Here is a 17,092-nt window from a genome sequence, read left to right on the forward strand (position 1 = left end):
AAAATCGTTTTAAATATGAATCTCTAAATCAAATAATTTCTCAATAAATAATTTATCAACTCACCAAAGCCGGTATAATCAGATCCAAAGTTTTTCTCGTAAGTTCTACACTATCAGCGATCTTCGAAGATCCAACTTCTAAGAGCTTAGCGGCCGAATACGCAAACATCATGAGCGAAGTTCCAATACTGTATTTAGGGTTGCCGCTCATCAACACGCAGTGGAAAGATACGAGATGCAGTACTGCACTCTCTGATGGTATGATGTGGTTTGACTGGAAATGTTTTAAATGTATTTGTAGTGAGGGAAATAAGCATAAGGTATTTGATTTTGTTATTTCTTGTATTATTAAAAATTCTTTGAATTTAAAACCACTTGAATGAAATATGCATGCAGAATCAATATGTTTTTTATTCATGCATTTTTCTTGTGAGTTTACCAATATCAGAAAGCGCATTCATTTCACACCAGCAAATAGAATATAATATTCAGAGGGAATACTCACATTGGATCACTTGTGGCTTTGTCAAATAGAACTTATAACATTAGTATTGCAAAACCCTACCCAATAAGTTTCAATATCTTTATAATATTTAACTCAATCAATTGAAACATTTTAATCGATTATTTCGAATACTATTGAAACAATTCTATATAAAAAAAAAAATTGGTTGTCTGTAAAGTCGGTTTACTGACGATAGTTGAACGTGACAACGTCCGATTGTGCTTCTTTGTCGCTCGTTCCGCGCTCTCGCTTGCACTTCAAACCTAACGGAACGCTTCAGAGCGAGGTAACGCCGCATGAGTCATGCTTTTTTGTGCGTGCAGCCGGCTCTATCGAATTATAAGACGTTGTCACGTCAAAAATTATTCCCATTGCATGCTCTAAATATATAAATAATACATGTTAATCACTTACAAAGTTAGCCTCCGCGATACTGGGCGGGGCGGCATACATATCCAGTAGCGTGGCCACATTGGGCGGCAGCTCGGCCCTGAGCCACGCCCACAGCTCCGGGGGCGAAGCGCCCATCCCGCACACCGCCGCCACGGCCGGGGAGTTACCGCACACTTGGAACAGTACAGAGGACACCGCGCTCTCGGACTCCGTTGGAGCACCTTCCTCCGCGTTGTCCAGTTCCATTGTTGCGCTTAATCTTTGAAAAATAGAAAAAAATACTGTAGATAGTGAATTAATTATGTATATATTTTACTACTATAATTATATATTTTACTACTAAAAGTTTGTTTGTATGTACGTTCGTTTTAAACGCGATACTAGATCTACGATCTACTAGACAGATTTCAAACATTTTTTTCACTGTTGGATAGGTACGTGATTCTTAAAGCAGGGGCACGTAGCTAATTAGAGTGATACAAAAATGATAAAGACCGTTAAATGTCGACATGGCAATTCACTTACATAGTTGGTTTGCGTCTGTCAGTTAAAGTGTAAAAATATCATGATTCACATTGTCTTACCTGCAGCATTCAAGTATAGTCTCCAAAAGATCCAAGAGGTGCGGCACAAACGGGTGTGCCTCAGATGCAGTGGACGCATCAACCAAACACACCTTTAACCTCGCAAGAGCAGAGTCACATGATATCACGTCTATTAGAGATGGTAGTCCGCTTGCTGCAATAAAAAAATAGTTGTGACCACACCAATAAAATACTAAACAAATCAATCATTATACAATAACATTTAATGACGATTCGAAAGTGCTACTAAATAGTAGTCTAATTGAATAAATGAATGTTTGAGTTTGAGTTTTCGTAACTATATTTGCTCGTTATTAGTACTTACGCAAAAGATTCTGTTTCAAATGTTTGATCGTTTCTGACGCCAACCAAGCTGTGTATTTGATGTTATCACACGAAGCGCTCACGCCAGTCAATAAATTTTCCGCGTACTAAACGAAAAGAACATAACATTAAATAAAAATAAAAAAAGACGGGTTCTCCGGGAGTGTCGGCAGAAGTGAAAACTTGATTATTAACGTTGAGCATGTTTGATATTTTGGAATGGTATCCGTCTTACGCTTTTTCGATCAGGTCACGTGTCCTGACGCGAGTTTAAGATTTTATACCTATTACAGAAAAAGTGCTCAACGCCGCTAAAGAAGTTTTCACTTCAATAAAAACATAATTGAGTATGTGATATTATGAACAATATTTTTTATTTCGTCATTTTTTAAGCGGGAGCTAAAAAGATTAAAAACGTGTATTTGTTTTTATTTTTTAGTTATTCAATGCTAAAAGTTTCGATAAATTCTCATCTCACCTGCGTATACATCCCCTGTTTAACTAGCGCGTCTTTCAACCAAGGGTTGAACACCTTCTTGTTATCGGCTCGAGGGGCCCATATCAACGCATATAACGGCAGAGGGGACGGTAGGTCAGCGGTCGTGCCCGCTTGCAGTTTGTCCATGTGTGGAGTAGCTGGTGGCATGCTTATCACGAGTCTGAGAAAGAAGATATATTGAGTACATTTTTAAATATGTAATTAAATACAATACTAGAGAAATGCAATAGTAGATAATTTTTTTTTGGCAAGTGACATATTTTCTTAGTTTTGTCTCTCTTTGCCGTTAATAATGTTAGTTTCAAATATAAGCACTTACGGAAATATAATGAATAATACTATACAGGGTGTCCCACTATTGGTATACTAAGCGCGAAGGGACTTGTAGTTTTGCATACACTGATCACATAAAAAATACTTAAAAAACAAAATTACATCAAAAAATTTTTGCTAAATTTTTCCTGAAAATCTATGTTTTCTTCTCTAGCTTCGCGCAGCCGGCATATACCGCTCCTCTAATGTGAGCATTTTGTCTATGAAAACATAATCTTAAACGATAGCTCACGTGCTGGTGGCAAAGTTGGGTGGGTTGCTTGTTATGGGTGTACACATAGAGTAAAACTCTATGTGTACACCCATAACAAATTCATCTTTTTGAAAAAAAAATGCGTCTGGAATTTTTTAATTATTTTTTACGTACTCAGCGTATTCAAAACTATAACCTCCTTTGAGCTTAGTATACCAACAGTGGGACACCTTGTATAAGAGATCGAGAAGTGCAGTATAATAAACCACAATAATATTACCTCCAAGCAGTCTGGAAGCAATAATGCGCAGCGGCCAAAGCCGGTAGCGACGAACGATTGTTAGGGTTGTCACACACGCACGCAGAGTTCAGTAGCGCGAGCAACGCGTCCACTAGCAATGGATATTTCAGCTTGTGAGGGGTGCCGAGCACGAAGTTGCATGCTAGACCATCGAATTTGGGATTTTCCTGAGAAAATGTGTTTAAAATTTTTAATAATAAAATACAAAATCATAAATATTTATATGTTTATTGTTTATATGGGAATGATATAGTAAAGGTAGTTATAGTTAAATATACTTAAAATTATTTAAATACATATTGAAACTTACAAAAAATACATAAATCTGGAATAAAAATACCACTTTAAAATTTACCTGATTATTAATCTTAGCATTCGTCAACGCGTAGAACTTGGGTCGCATGGACGTTTCGTCTTGCGAGAGGCGCCTGTAAGTCTCCTCTATGAACGGGACCTCACAATAGATGCGCGTTTTCATCTGCCCACTATCCGTGGTCGTTTTCATTTCGCTGGTCGACGCGTCGAACGACGGTTGTGCCAGCCCTGGCGCTATCACGAGATTCCATTCGATCTGAATAATTATTAAAGTGAAACTTTTATTACATCGTCTCAAACTTTTTGGTCTGTGTAGCGCATGTCGCGTGTATCGCGGCTGCCGAGTAGGTATACCAACTCAGCAGCCGACCGTCACGCGACATGCGCTACACAAAGCAGTGTTCGGAACCGTTCGAACAGTTTCAATTTCACCGTGGTTTCATAAAACCACACAACATTTTTTGAATTAAGTATTGTTGTTTCTTCAGTGAGATTAGAAATTGAGAATAGATTATGACATAAATCATGATATGGAAATAAATCCTTCAAATAATTCGATTTTGAACTCTAACGTTAGTAAAATATAAAACAATACAGCCATTTTTAACAAATGAACATTTTTTTATTAAATTTTCAATAAACTCGTAGATAGACTCTTACCTGTTGCAGCAATGTTTGTGGGGCGTCATACAAATGTTTCATCAAGTATTCCAATAAGAGCATCAGTCGCGTAGTCAACATCAGCTGGTGTGGCGCCAAGTTCATTGCGCGCTTCCTGTCGTTTATTCCTAACGTCTCCACAATCTAAACGATAAAAAAAATTATCATATAAGATTATGATTCCACATAATAAATTGCGTGTGCACACGTGTCAGAAGTGAAACTTCTTTGGCAAGATTCTATGATACCAAAATCGTCGCCTCCGTGATGGTATTGCCTTGACGCGACCTTGAAATTTTACTCTTAACGCGCCTAAAAAAGTTTCACTTGAAAAACATCTTTTGAAACTATAATTAATTCTTCTGAATGCTGATTCAAATACATATTCTTTAATACCTTTATAATAGCGTTCGCCGTCATCAGCAGTACGGATTTCTTCTGCATCAGCGTTAGCGAGTGGAACAGGTAGACCATCATTTGAGCGTGCTCCACATTCAAGTCTGTAGCAACGAGATCTCTATTCTTAATAAAATTATTCAACCACAAAAAACAATAATAAGGTAATGATCATTATCGGCTGAATGATATATTTATATACATAATTCAAGTCAACTAAAGTTTCATATTAGAACTTATCGTCAATTTCTCGTGCAAACTTCTAAAATTCGGAATCGGAATTCAATAACGTTATTCTTTATCTATAAAGCTGAAGAGTTTGTTTGTTTGAACGCGCTAATCACAGGAAATACTGGTCTGATTTGAAAAAAATTTCGGTGTTAGATAACCCATTTATCGAGAAAGGTATATATATCATCACGCTAAGATCAACAGGAGCGAAGCACTGCGGGTAAAACCGCGGTGCACAGCTAGTAAATATATAATTCAGGTCAATTCTCAATTTCTCGTGCTACCAAAATAATCGGATTTCAATAACGTTATTTTTCAACTTAAAATTCCATTTCATATTTTCGAATTTGTATGCCACAATGCGCAACTCCTGCACCCACTCAACCATCACATTTACCGTGATCAAGAGCGTCACCTTCATAGTCGTGGTCGTGCGGCGGCGCGGCCTGCAGCGCGCAGTCCTGCAGCGTGCTCACCAGCTTGTGCCACATCACCAGCACGCTGTTCTCGCGGTCCGCCGCCGCGCGCGCCAGCACCATGCCGCCGCACAACTTGATCACCCGCGGGCCCACCTGAACGAGGAGAAATAGATACGTTCATGGAAAGGAAGGCAAATTGTTTTTAAAAAAAATTGGTTGTTTGTAAAGAAGGTTTACGATCGAGATGTTTACGTGATAACATCTTATTGGTGGCAGCGCTCGAGATGAGACGGGAGATTGGTCCGTCTCTCTCTCGTTATACCTGCGATCACGCTCGTGAGGTTTTGGTGTGACAAAAGTTTCTGAACATGTCACCCGACTAAAACGATTTTAAAAACGTTATCACGTTAACATATAATTTGTTAAGATTTATCATATGGTAAGTTGTAAGTATATGAATTGTGAAAATGTTTCCTAATCCTGTCATATATGAGGATGAAGAAAAAAAATTTAAACGGAAAAAATTAGAGATTAGTGAGCTTACTAAATAAGTAATAGATTGGAAAGTAAAAATTATCAAGATTCTAAGTAGACAAGGAATTTTGTTATTATTCCGTATTAAATTCCAATCATATAAATAAAATGCTGCACAGTCTACAAAGAGCTGCTGAAAGTGCGATATCCCGCTCCCATCACCAGAGTCAGGAAAAATCCTGGCCACACCAGAAAGGAACAAGAACCTACAAACAAAACGTCACTTAACAGAAAATCGTATGCTGAAGCCACAAAAGAAGCCACCAAACAACCAATGACACAAACTTCAGAAACTAGCGAACTCAAAACCATTACGGAAACACTTGTTAACCTGATGAACCAAATGTTAATTATGACCCAAACGCTAACCAATTTAATTTCAAAAATGTCATCACATTCACAGCATTAAAACTATGTGTATGGAATGCCAATGGCTTATCAAACCACTCGGAAGAGTTAAAAATATTTGTAAAAATACATCACATAGATGTTTTACTAATCTCAGAAACCCACTTCACGTCCAAAAGCCACTTTAGGCTACCCGGATACAATATGTACCATACTAACCATCCAGACAATAAAGCTCATGGAGGATCGGCCATTCTTATTAGGTCAAACATCAAGCACCATGTACTGCAAGATTACTGCAAAAACTACATCCAGGCAACAAACGTTGTGATCACAGACTGGACTAGTGACATCACAATATCGTCCCTCTACTGTCCACCTAGATTTACTATTAAAGAAGCGGAGTTCAGCAACTTCTTTCAATCACTTGGAGGCAGATTCATTGCAGGAGGTGACTTTAATGCCAAGCATTCGCTTTGGGGCTCCAGGCTTATCCTTCCTAGAGGACGAGAGCTGCTCAAATGCATTAAAAAACTAAATATGAATGTGGTATCGTCTGGTCAACCGACCTACTGGCCAACTGATAAGAGAAAAATCCCAGACGTTATAGACTTTTGTGTCAGCCAGGGAATTGCAAAGAACATCATATCGTGTGAGAGTTGCTGGGACCTATCTTCCGATCACTCTCCGATCATTGTAGAATTGCGTACAACCCCTAAAGAATGCATCAGGAAATGCGTTCTGCATAACAATAGAACTGACTGGTCACTATTCAGGGAACTCACAGATCAAGCATTCCAAGAATCAGTTCGTCTAAAATCGAAGGAGGATATAACAGAAGCGGTGCTTTACTTCACCAAGTGTGTGCAAAATGCAGCTTGGTCATCGACCCCACCTCTACCATCTAGAAATCAGGATACCCATGTAGCAAAACATATATTTGAAAAAATAATTAATAAAAGGAGACTACGAAAACGCTGGCAAACAACCAGAAACCCTATTGCGAAAAAACAGCTCAATCACGCTAGCAGACAACTGAAGCGTACTTTGGAGAAAGATAGAAATGATGGTTTCCACAACTACCTCACCGGCCTGGATGCCACTGTTTCCTCGGATTATTCTTTATGGAAAGCCACCCGGAAACTAAAACGGCCCATTAATGTATCGCATCCTATAAGAAAATTAGATGGTACATGGGCACGGACGGACGAAGAGAAAGCCAAAACCTTTTCGGAACATCTCTCAATTGTATTCACTCCTCACCCATATGACGGCACACCAGAAGATGCAGCAGAAATTACTAACCGCTTAAGCAGTCCAAAAGGTACGCAGGATATGTCTATTAAATTTACCAAATCTGAGGTTTCCCAGACTATAAAAAAATCTGACCCAAATAAGGCCCCAGGATACGACCTTATCACAAATCGTATACTCAAAGAACTACCTGAATCTGGCATAATCTTCCTTACGTCATTATTTAATGCAATGACAAGACTGCAGTTCTTTCCTTTGGAGTGGAAGGTCGCACAAATCATAATGCTGCTGAAGCCAGAGAAACAACCTGAGGAAGCAAAATCATATAGGCCCATAAGCCTGCTACCTACTCCATCTAAGATATACGAGTCCCTGCTATTGCAACGCATCCTGCCGATACTCAAAGAAAAGGAGCTAATTCCCGATCACCAGTTTGGATTTCGCAGTAAGCATGCTACCATCGACCAAGTGCATAGACTAACAAAACATATCATGGAATCATTAGAAAGTAAATCCTACTGCGCCAGTGCATTCCTAGATATATCTCAAGCGTTCGACCGGGTGTGGCATGAAGGATTGCTATTCAAACTAAAAAACGGGCTACCAGACTACCTTTACAGAATATTAGAATCATTCCTCCAGCAGCGCCATTTCATAGTGCAACAAGGAGATGCACTGTCAGATCTTTGCCCTATAAAAGCAGGAGTTCCGCAAGGCAGCGTACTTGGACCCATACTATACCTTCTTTTCACTGCGGATCTACCGACATCTGAATCTTTGGTTACTGGAACTTTTGCTGATGATACCGCTCTATTAGCTACACATAACAACCCAAAAATAGCCTCAGAAATACTCCAACAAGGCCTAAATGAGATATCCCTCTGGCTTAAAAAGTGGCGGATAAAAGCGAATGAAACAAAGTCAGTAAACGTAACATTTACCTTACGAAGAGACCCTTGTCCTCCAGTCACGCTGAACAACATTGCTATCCCCCAGGCAGATCATGTGAGAAACCTTGGGCTGCATTTGGACAAAAGGCTTACCTGGAAAAAACATATCTTCACCAAGAGGAAACAACTTGGCATCCAAACGCGCAAACTATTCTGGCTGATTGGACGAAAGTCGCAACTGTCCCTAGAAAATAAAATGATTTTATACAAGGCTATACTCAAGCCCATCTGGACATATGGCATACAACTGTGGGGAACTGCCTCCCATTCAAACATAGAAATCATCCAAAGATTTCAAAATAAAACACTACGCATGATAACCAATGCACCCTGGTTCGTGCCTAACGATCTATTACATCGCGACCTACGCATGCCCACTGTAAAGCAAGAAATTGTACGCTATACTAGAGCGTACAAAGAGCGTATAGATCAACACCCAAATTCACTGGCCCGGTCACTTATGTCAAATCAGTCCAATGCGCGACGCTTAAAGCGCAAAATACCCCAAGACTTCGTACAATCACAGTAAACACAGATACTGTTGAAACAATAAGGATGTGACACAGGTCACATGCCGTGCGCGCCAGCATTATAAGCACCAACCAGCATACTGCTGAATGTCCCCCAAGGAGACAGATTGCAGTAAAAGAAGGAACAAAAAAAAAATATATAAATAAAATCATAACCTTCAAATTAATCCTCAAAAAAAAAGAACTCACTTGCAAGGGCGTCATATTGGCCCGTTCGGTGGACAGCAGCTGCTGCTGCAACGACGGCTGCAATGCAGCGAACGCCGGCGAGCCGCTCAAGTTGTGCAAATAGCGCACTAGTGCCGAGCTGAACGCCGTGTACAGCGCGCCGAGACGGGCGCCGAAACAGGGCGATATTGTGCCTGTAGATAGAGTTAAATTAAATAAAGTGCAATGTGACTCTGCTCGATATTAACGTTAAAGGTAGTTCCAGTACTTTGCAAAAAAAATGTATGAGTATCGTAAGATATTTTTGAAAATCCAATATTTATTAGCAAGAATATAAAAGAGTATTAATATTTAATACAAGTTGGATTTGTTTAAACAGTTTTAGATTTATTTGAGGAACACCTGCCTGAGGACTTTTACACTAATTAGACAGTTTTGTTTATCAAAAAAACCATGGGTACTTTGCGCTATTACAAAATTTGGCCAGCACGTAAACAGTTGATCACGCTGTATATATATACAAATGTAATGCAGCCGCTACACATTACCAGTATCAGTCCTCGCGGTCTCGCGGTCGAGGTCCCTCGCGAGCGCGGCCAGCAGCGCGTGGTGCGCGTCGTGCAAGTGCAGCGCCACGCCGCCGAGCCGCTCCGCGCCGCCGCTGATCATCTCCTCCGTGAGCAGCGTGAACACTTCCGTCGCGAGCGCTATGTACTGCAAATGTGCATTTTTTTAAGCTATTGCATAGCTTAAAAAAATTCTATAGCGGGCCTTGATCGCGGGGACCGAATCGAGAAATTCCGTAACGAAAAACCTCACGCTCCCCACTCCACGTGGCTTGAAGGCATGCTATGCAATAGCTTTACCGCGGCAGTCCCCGAGTGCCACACGTCTTTTTTTTAATTACAGATCATAGCAGGTCAACCAAATTACTACGTAGTATAAAACACAGTGGTTTTCTCGGTCCCTATGCATGATAAAATCTTTAAAACTACGCAACGGATTTTTAATTATTAATAGATAGAGTGGTCAAGGGGAATCAATGAGTGCAATTGCAATGCTGAAAATCTTAAGGGGATTACTATGGTCAAAACCGAAAAACACCTTATACATATTGAATTTTGTTGAGGAAACTGTTGGTACGATTGTGTTAAAAAAAATATATGTGATACTCAAGGATATAATTAACAAAGTGTATTGTTTACTTTTCATTTTAGAACGGCCTAAACATAAAAAAAATACATACAAATCAACCCCTTTTTGAACATAAAACGCATTTTGTTAGGAAAACGGCTACATATTTATACATGAAATTTATACCAAAAAATATGTTATGATATTTGTAACAACTTGTATTCTTTATTTTTTAAATTTTCATTATTATCGTTAAATTATCAAGAAAAAACTCGAATTTATATTAAAACCCACATAAAACCTCACCTCTATTGCATACTTTCGACGAAATTTGACGGTGTCAGTTCGACTCGGACGGGGGAATGTACGTGCGGTTTTTTTTGCAAAATAACGCTAAAATTCACCGAATTGAATGTTTTGATAAATTAAACCAGATTGTAATAGGTATTTACATGAGCAGTTCATGAAATGAAAGTTAAAATTAGGTATGTAAAGATATAAAAATCTGTTTGTAAATTAGTTTTGTTTTTGAAAGGCGTCATTGAATAATATCCAGTGTAGATAATTTTTGACTGTAAAATATTATCAGAAAACACATACCTATAATAAAACAGTAACCAGACTTTCCCAGTGCCTTGAATATTTTTTTTAAAAAGATTAATTGCTGTTCTATCGTATATTTTAAGCGTCCAAAACAATCCATATACCGGCCGTATCCATAGGCCGGGAGATACTGACACAAAATTTTGGGTCATTTGCAACAGGATGGCGGTTCTACAGGGGTCTTAGTACGCAATGACAAAAAGAAAAATGATGGTCAGAATAGCGGTACCGGCAGACAAGTCGCGTGGGCGTAAGTCGAACTCGTCGGATAAATTACGGAAGTCAAACGATTTGTAACACAAAAATTTTAGGATTTACCGATAGCCCATAAAAAAGAAGTAGGGTAATGTCATGCCATACTTTTCCGGTGTGACTTACAGCCCGCCATACCGACGTGAATACGTTGATTCAAAAAAAAACAATTCAACCATTTGTACCAGGCTAATTTTTGCACAGGTAATCATCGTCCAGTAGCCATGTACGAAAATCGCCATGCCATACTTTTCTATTTTAATGAATCATAATACCCATGATATTATGATTCATTAAAATATAAATTATATATAAATAATTCCTTTGCAGTGACTCTCAGAGGAAAAAAGAAATAGATTAGTGGTACGAATTTTAAAATCATACATAGTACATTTCCATCGACAAGGTTTTCTGGTATTTATAATCTACCGCCTGACAACTTAACCTCCCCTCCAGTCGGTTAGTTGTCAGTCGATCGCTTACATTGTTTGAAGAGACGATCAGCGAGCCAATTGCAGATCTTAAACAGCCAACCAGTGCGGTCTATAAGTGCCATTAGACCGGGAGATACTGACACAAAATTTCGAGTCATTTGTAACAGGATGGCGGTTCTACAGGGTTCTTAGTACGCAATGACAAAAAGAAAAATGATGGTGTGAACGCTGGTACCGGCGGCTTAGTCGCGTGGGCGTTAGTCGAACTCGTCGGAAAACAGCGAAAGTCAAACGATTTGTAACAGTATGGCACTTATTTTTCCTGTAAGTTTGAGGATCAACGAATATAAATACAAAATTTCAAAGATCTAGGTGTTGGAAATCTTCACTTATATAAATTAATAATAAATTTATTTTTCAAGTATGACAGCACTTTTCCCCCCTACTAGAAGTATGGCAAATATAATAATGGTCGCATTTTATCAAATACTCTCCAAAAAGCCAAATGCAATACTGGTACAAAAAGATAGGCGAAATAAAAAAAATTTGCAGATTTTCGGCGGTATGGCGACCATTTGGAATCGTCCGAAAAGTATGGCATGGCGATTTTCGTAAATGGCTGCACGACGATGGTTACCTGTACAAAAGTTAGCTTGGTACAAATGGTTGAATAATTGTTTTTTTTAAATCAACACATTCGCGTCGGTATGGCGGGCTGTAAGTCATACCGGAAAAGTATGGCATGACACTACCGCCTACTTCTTTTTTATGGGCTATCGGTAAATTCTAAAATTTTTGTGTTACAAATCGTTTGACTTTCGCTATTTTTCCGACGAGTTCGACTAACGCCCACGCGACTAACCCACCGGTACCAGCGTTCACACCATCATTTTTCTTTTTGTCATTGCGTACTAAGACCCCTGTAGAACCGCCATCCTGTTACAAATGACTCGAAATTTTGTGTCAGTATCTCCCGGTCTACATAGCCGTGCCTTGTGATTTATTTAAGATTTAAGAAAACTATCAAGTGAATGTTCTAAGTGAAGGAATAATAAAATATTAATTGTGACGAAGGCGTTTTTATTCTACAACCCAACATTCATAGTAATAGACCATAGATACCGACACAACTAACACTGTATTCTTTAAACGGAAGGTATGACCCATATCAGTCATAGCTATGGGTAACTTCAGTCGCAGGAAAATCACTCATTTTGTAATGTGTTCAAATATAATCAGTAGAAAGAAATATACCTACTCAGTTTAAAACACGTTACAATATTTTTGATTTGAAGCTACTTTAGTCGATAAATAGGCACCAAACTCTTAAATGGATATAATATTTTAATGTTTAAAAATCGAAACACATTTTTTTTCTCGTCATCATTTCAAAGACGTAAGAGATTTAAAAAATTAACCTCGAACTAACTACAAAATACATAGCAAGTAGAAAAAAAGGTGATTTCTTGTCCGTTCCTCTATTTTTTTCGTTGTGTAGGTTGCATGCATATATTCCTACTAGGTATGAAGAGATATGCAGAGAACGCTAAATACATTTGCCTGGTCACCATTACCATTAGATACACCATGACATGGTAGAGGCCGTTCTATAGAATTACGTCAAATAATGTACTCCATCTTTTATATCTCTGTAGATGAGATGTTCTCCACCCTAGTAATCATCAGGTCTCCAGAATATAGTAGAGTCCGTGTTGAATAAAATTTATTTCTAAATCGGTGTTTTCTTAACTGTTCCCCACTCTAGAACTTATAATTACTTGCTTAGTCATCTTAAGGTCTCCAGAATGGGTCACGTAGCAGAGACTTTGCTTAATACGGTTAATGTTGAATGATGAGTCTTCCTACATTACATTTACAACATACATAGTACACAATATTTACTATTCATAAATGTAATATGTTAGCCTCTCAGAGAATGCATAAATTAGGTAGAAACTACTAACACATTACGATATAATACGATACATTTTACAATTCCATAATCTTTGGTCACTTTTACTTCAACAATGATGTATATTATAGAGGGCGGTTAAAAAAACAAATTCAAATATAGTGACAGAATCATTAAGGTCGTTGAACCATGTAATTGCCTTAAATATCAGAAGATTTTCAGCATAGCAATTGCACTTCAGAATGCAATTCAAATCGTTGCAAGTGCAAGAAAACACATGTACCAACGTGCAACGTTGCATGCCTGCAGAGGTAATTAAAAGATAAAGAATTTTAAAAGTTGAACTGATAATTGCCTGCGAATTTGTTAATTTTATTTGATATCCGCCCGCGGCTTCACCTGCGTTTTCAAAGGAAAACCCGCTTAGTTCCCGTTCCCGTGGGATTTCTGGGATAAAACCTATCCTATGTGTTAATCCAAGTTAACCTCTATATGTGTGCTAAATTTCATTGTAATCGGTTCAGTAAAATTTACGTGACAAACACAAACACACACACACACACACACACACATCCTAACAAACTTTCGCATTTATAATATTAGTAGGATATTAGTAGGACTTTCTTATAAGATATTTTTTTAGAATATACCTACATGAAGTTTGGTTTCTAGATACTTGACTTGTTCATTAATTTAATGTAACAGAATTTTTTTTACTTTTTTGAAGTGAAACTTCTTTATCGGGGTTGGAAAAAAATTTAGTGTAACATTTTTTCGTTACGCGTGACTTTGATCTAGATAGTAGATATTTTTTGAAAAATAAGGTCGTAAAAAAGTTTCACTTCATACGTGTGTACACTAGTACACGCACACATTTTTTTTAACCAAGCAAGAGGTTTGGTTTCTAAATATTTGATTTGTTAATTTAATAAGAATATACATATTTTATCTTTTGCTTAACCAAACAGAAGGTTTGATCTGTGGTTTGATCTCTTAATATTAATTGATAAACGTATTGTTTAACTGATGTTGTTAGTTGTTTGTCACTAGATTTTATTATAATTAAGACTTGAATTGTTTTTATTTTATTAACATTAGATTTCGATGTTATCATTATTTACAACATTTACTAAAGGGTTTATATAAATATTGCGTACTGATCGTGTATACTTTGTAATGCGGATGCTTGCGTCGTCGTTACTACTATACTACCCCACTTACGCTTGAACAGTTATATCTAATTTTATATATTATATTCATTAAAATATGGAATAAAAATACTAATAGGTAAACTAAGGTAAATAAATAAAAATGCCATAATTATAATCAAAATATATTTATTAAGTACAGAAGAAGTAATTTTCAACGAGCAGCGGGAGACGTTAAACGCAAGGTTGTGGTTCTTTTTTCAATTTTTTTTTCGCGGTAGATGCGGATGTCGATGGTCGGCCTGCTTGTATTCTATTTTTTTTTCCTTTATTCGTTGTGGTTTCTCTTGATACAGATGTCGGATGTACACGTTTCTTGCGAGTCAGTCCTTTTTTTAAGTTATTGAAAATAAAATTTTGTGTCTGTTGATTGAAGTTGTCGAGAGAATTGTTGAAAATATGAATGACGTTTAAATTTGATTCCGATGGATGTGCTTCTAAAATAGCAGTGAAGTTGTTGAATCTTTCTTTCATTTCAGTCAGCGCTACATTATAAGTGGTAGTAAAAACAGGGTCATCATCATTAGTGCATAATAAATTGGTAGAGGACACATTTGTTCTAGACATGTCTATGGCAGCATCGGAATCATTTGGAATTTTTCTACACTCAATTAAGTTTTTTGTTTCCAATTCCGAAAGTTTTTTTTCTAGTTCTTCGTCAATATTTAAACCAGATCTATCACCAAAATTAGCTTTACGCCATTTATTATAAAGATAATAAACGTGCCTTTCACTTGGGTTTATCTGTGAATTTGCCAAGTAAACGGAACTTTCCTTTCCGTACATTTCAATGAGAGTCGTTTCATGCAAAGCGATTGCAGCTGCTGGACTCATACCGGAATCAAAATATTTTTGAAAACATTCGGCAGTTTCTTTATTGCAGCGCAAGTAGCTGAACGCTTCGACTACATTTATCAAATGAGTGTGGGAGTAATTAATTTTGATCAGCACTGTATAACCCTCTTTTAAATCAGCATCATAACGACAGGTGTTACGGTTTACTTTCTTAAATTTTATATCAATAGTAGCATCACAACCATGCGATCTTGTTCGGTTGGGTCGCGATGTACTACTGCTTTTATTAAAAGAAGAGTGTTGGCATGTAAATATTTTACGAAAAGCAAGTCTTTTTAAGCGAGGGAATGTTGCACGTACAATCCAATTCGTGTTTGAGAAAGTAGTAAAATTATCAATAAATTCCTTACAAAATCCAGAGTAGTTTTCATTCCATTCTCCCAACTTGCATTTGATAATCACGTTAAACTTTTCTGGAGATTCATATTCAAACAATTCTTCTTTGTATTCGCCACATTTATTCAGTAAAAACTCTTCTAAACTGTCCTTGGTAACCATTTTTCATATTTTAACCAAGAATTCAAATGTAACTTCAACGAATTATTAATTTATTCGGAGAAACAACAAAAAATCGTTTATCACAACAATGGCACGCGCGAAATGATGATTAGGTAACGCAAATGTCATAAAGAAAGGTAAACACATCCAAAATGGCGCGCATGAACTGCTCACGTATAAATTGTAATCGTCAATTTAGCTCGCTTACTCCGAAACATACACGACTAGTCCGCATGCGTACTGACACTGTACGTTATTGATCGCTTCACTACAAAGTATACTCGAGTATTTGCGTAATGCTATTGTATAGATTGTAAACATTTATTTCCAATCTGTACGTGATTAGTTCCACACCGTTGCGTGCTGGCCTTGTATAGTATGGAAAGACGTAATGCTTCACAGGCGGAATTATAGCGCGACCCATACTTTTTGATCTTGTTAGTATTGTTTTTGGTACAATATTAATTTTTATGTCATTATTTAACTAGATATAATAATTAATGTTATTTTTTTCAATTAGGGTATTTATAATTGCACGCCTCATAAGCGAAGCGTTGAGGTGGGTACTACTGTCACTTCGCGCAAAACATCTGATTTTTCAAACTTAAAATGTCTTTATGTATCATACATTGCACTTGTAAGATAATACATACACACACATATTAAGAAAAAACACTATTTTTAACATTCATGATACTTTGGATGTCATTTTTGTTATTTAAACTAGTTAAAAAACAGTTTAAAAAAATTCTGTCTTGGACGTCCGTGTGTCTGTATGTGCGGAGGATTTTCTTGTTAACACGATAGCGACCGAAATAATTTACTAATCGAGTCTTTTTTTTTCTCTTACGCTTGAGTATGCTCAGGAATAGAACCCTTTCATTTTTCAGGGTCTGATTCGATGTGGTTTATAAATAAATAAATAAATAAATAAAGCCTTTATTAACAATCTGAATGTTACATTTCTTCTTAAAAACTACTTAAGTACTATTGAACATGTTAGTTTATGAAAGCAACATCATATTAAAATATTATTGTTTGCATTAGACACCGGTTTTTGATTGTCTTGCTCTTTGGCATAGGCCTCCCCAAGAATTCTCCACATCGATCTATTTCTTGCTATCCTCGTCCAGCATGGTCCTGCCACCTCCTTTATATCATCTTCCCATCTTCGATATTGCCTTCCTTTACTTCTTTTATTGTATCTAGGGCACCATTCCGTCACCTCCCTCGTCCACTTTTCTATCTTACTTCTTGTT

At 37.4% G+C, this 17,092-nt stretch overlaps 1 protein-coding gene across 1 annotated transcript in view; it reads right to left on the minus strand.

Annotated features, from left to right (window-relative positions):
* Window positions 1-17,092, minus strand: part of poe (E3 ubiquitin-protein ligase-like protein poe) — an 83,306-nt gene that overhangs the window by 46,045 nt on the left and 20,169 nt on the right. The window contains exons 13-24 of the mRNA XM_090119419.1: window positions 9,486-9,651; window positions 8,959-9,131; window positions 5,132-5,306; window positions 4,504-4,607; window positions 4,108-4,251; window positions 3,488-3,703; window positions 3,112-3,299; window positions 2,285-2,465; window positions 1,808-1,913; window positions 1,483-1,636; window positions 920-1,157; window positions 65-274 (exon numbers count right to left, since the gene is read on the minus strand). Coding sequence (XP_089975545.1) covers window positions 65-274; window positions 920-1,157; window positions 1,483-1,636; window positions 1,808-1,913; window positions 2,285-2,465; window positions 3,112-3,299; window positions 3,488-3,703; window positions 4,108-4,251; window positions 4,504-4,607; window positions 5,132-5,306; window positions 8,959-9,131; window positions 9,486-9,651 — 2,055 coding nt within the window. The remainder of the gene's footprint in view (window positions 1-64; window positions 275-919; window positions 1,158-1,482; window positions 1,637-1,807; window positions 1,914-2,284; window positions 2,466-3,111; window positions 3,300-3,487; window positions 3,704-4,107; window positions 4,252-4,503; window positions 4,608-5,131; window positions 5,307-8,958; window positions 9,132-9,485; window positions 9,652-17,092) is intronic.

This window comes from Colias eurytheme, chromosome 3 (assembly GCF_061535395.1).
Source record: "Colias eurytheme isolate Ceu_HAF_F1 chromosome 3, ilColEury1 Martin Lab GWU primary, whole genome shotgun sequence".
Lineage (NCBI taxonomy): Eukaryota > Metazoa > Arthropoda > Insecta > Lepidoptera > Pieridae > Colias > Colias eurytheme.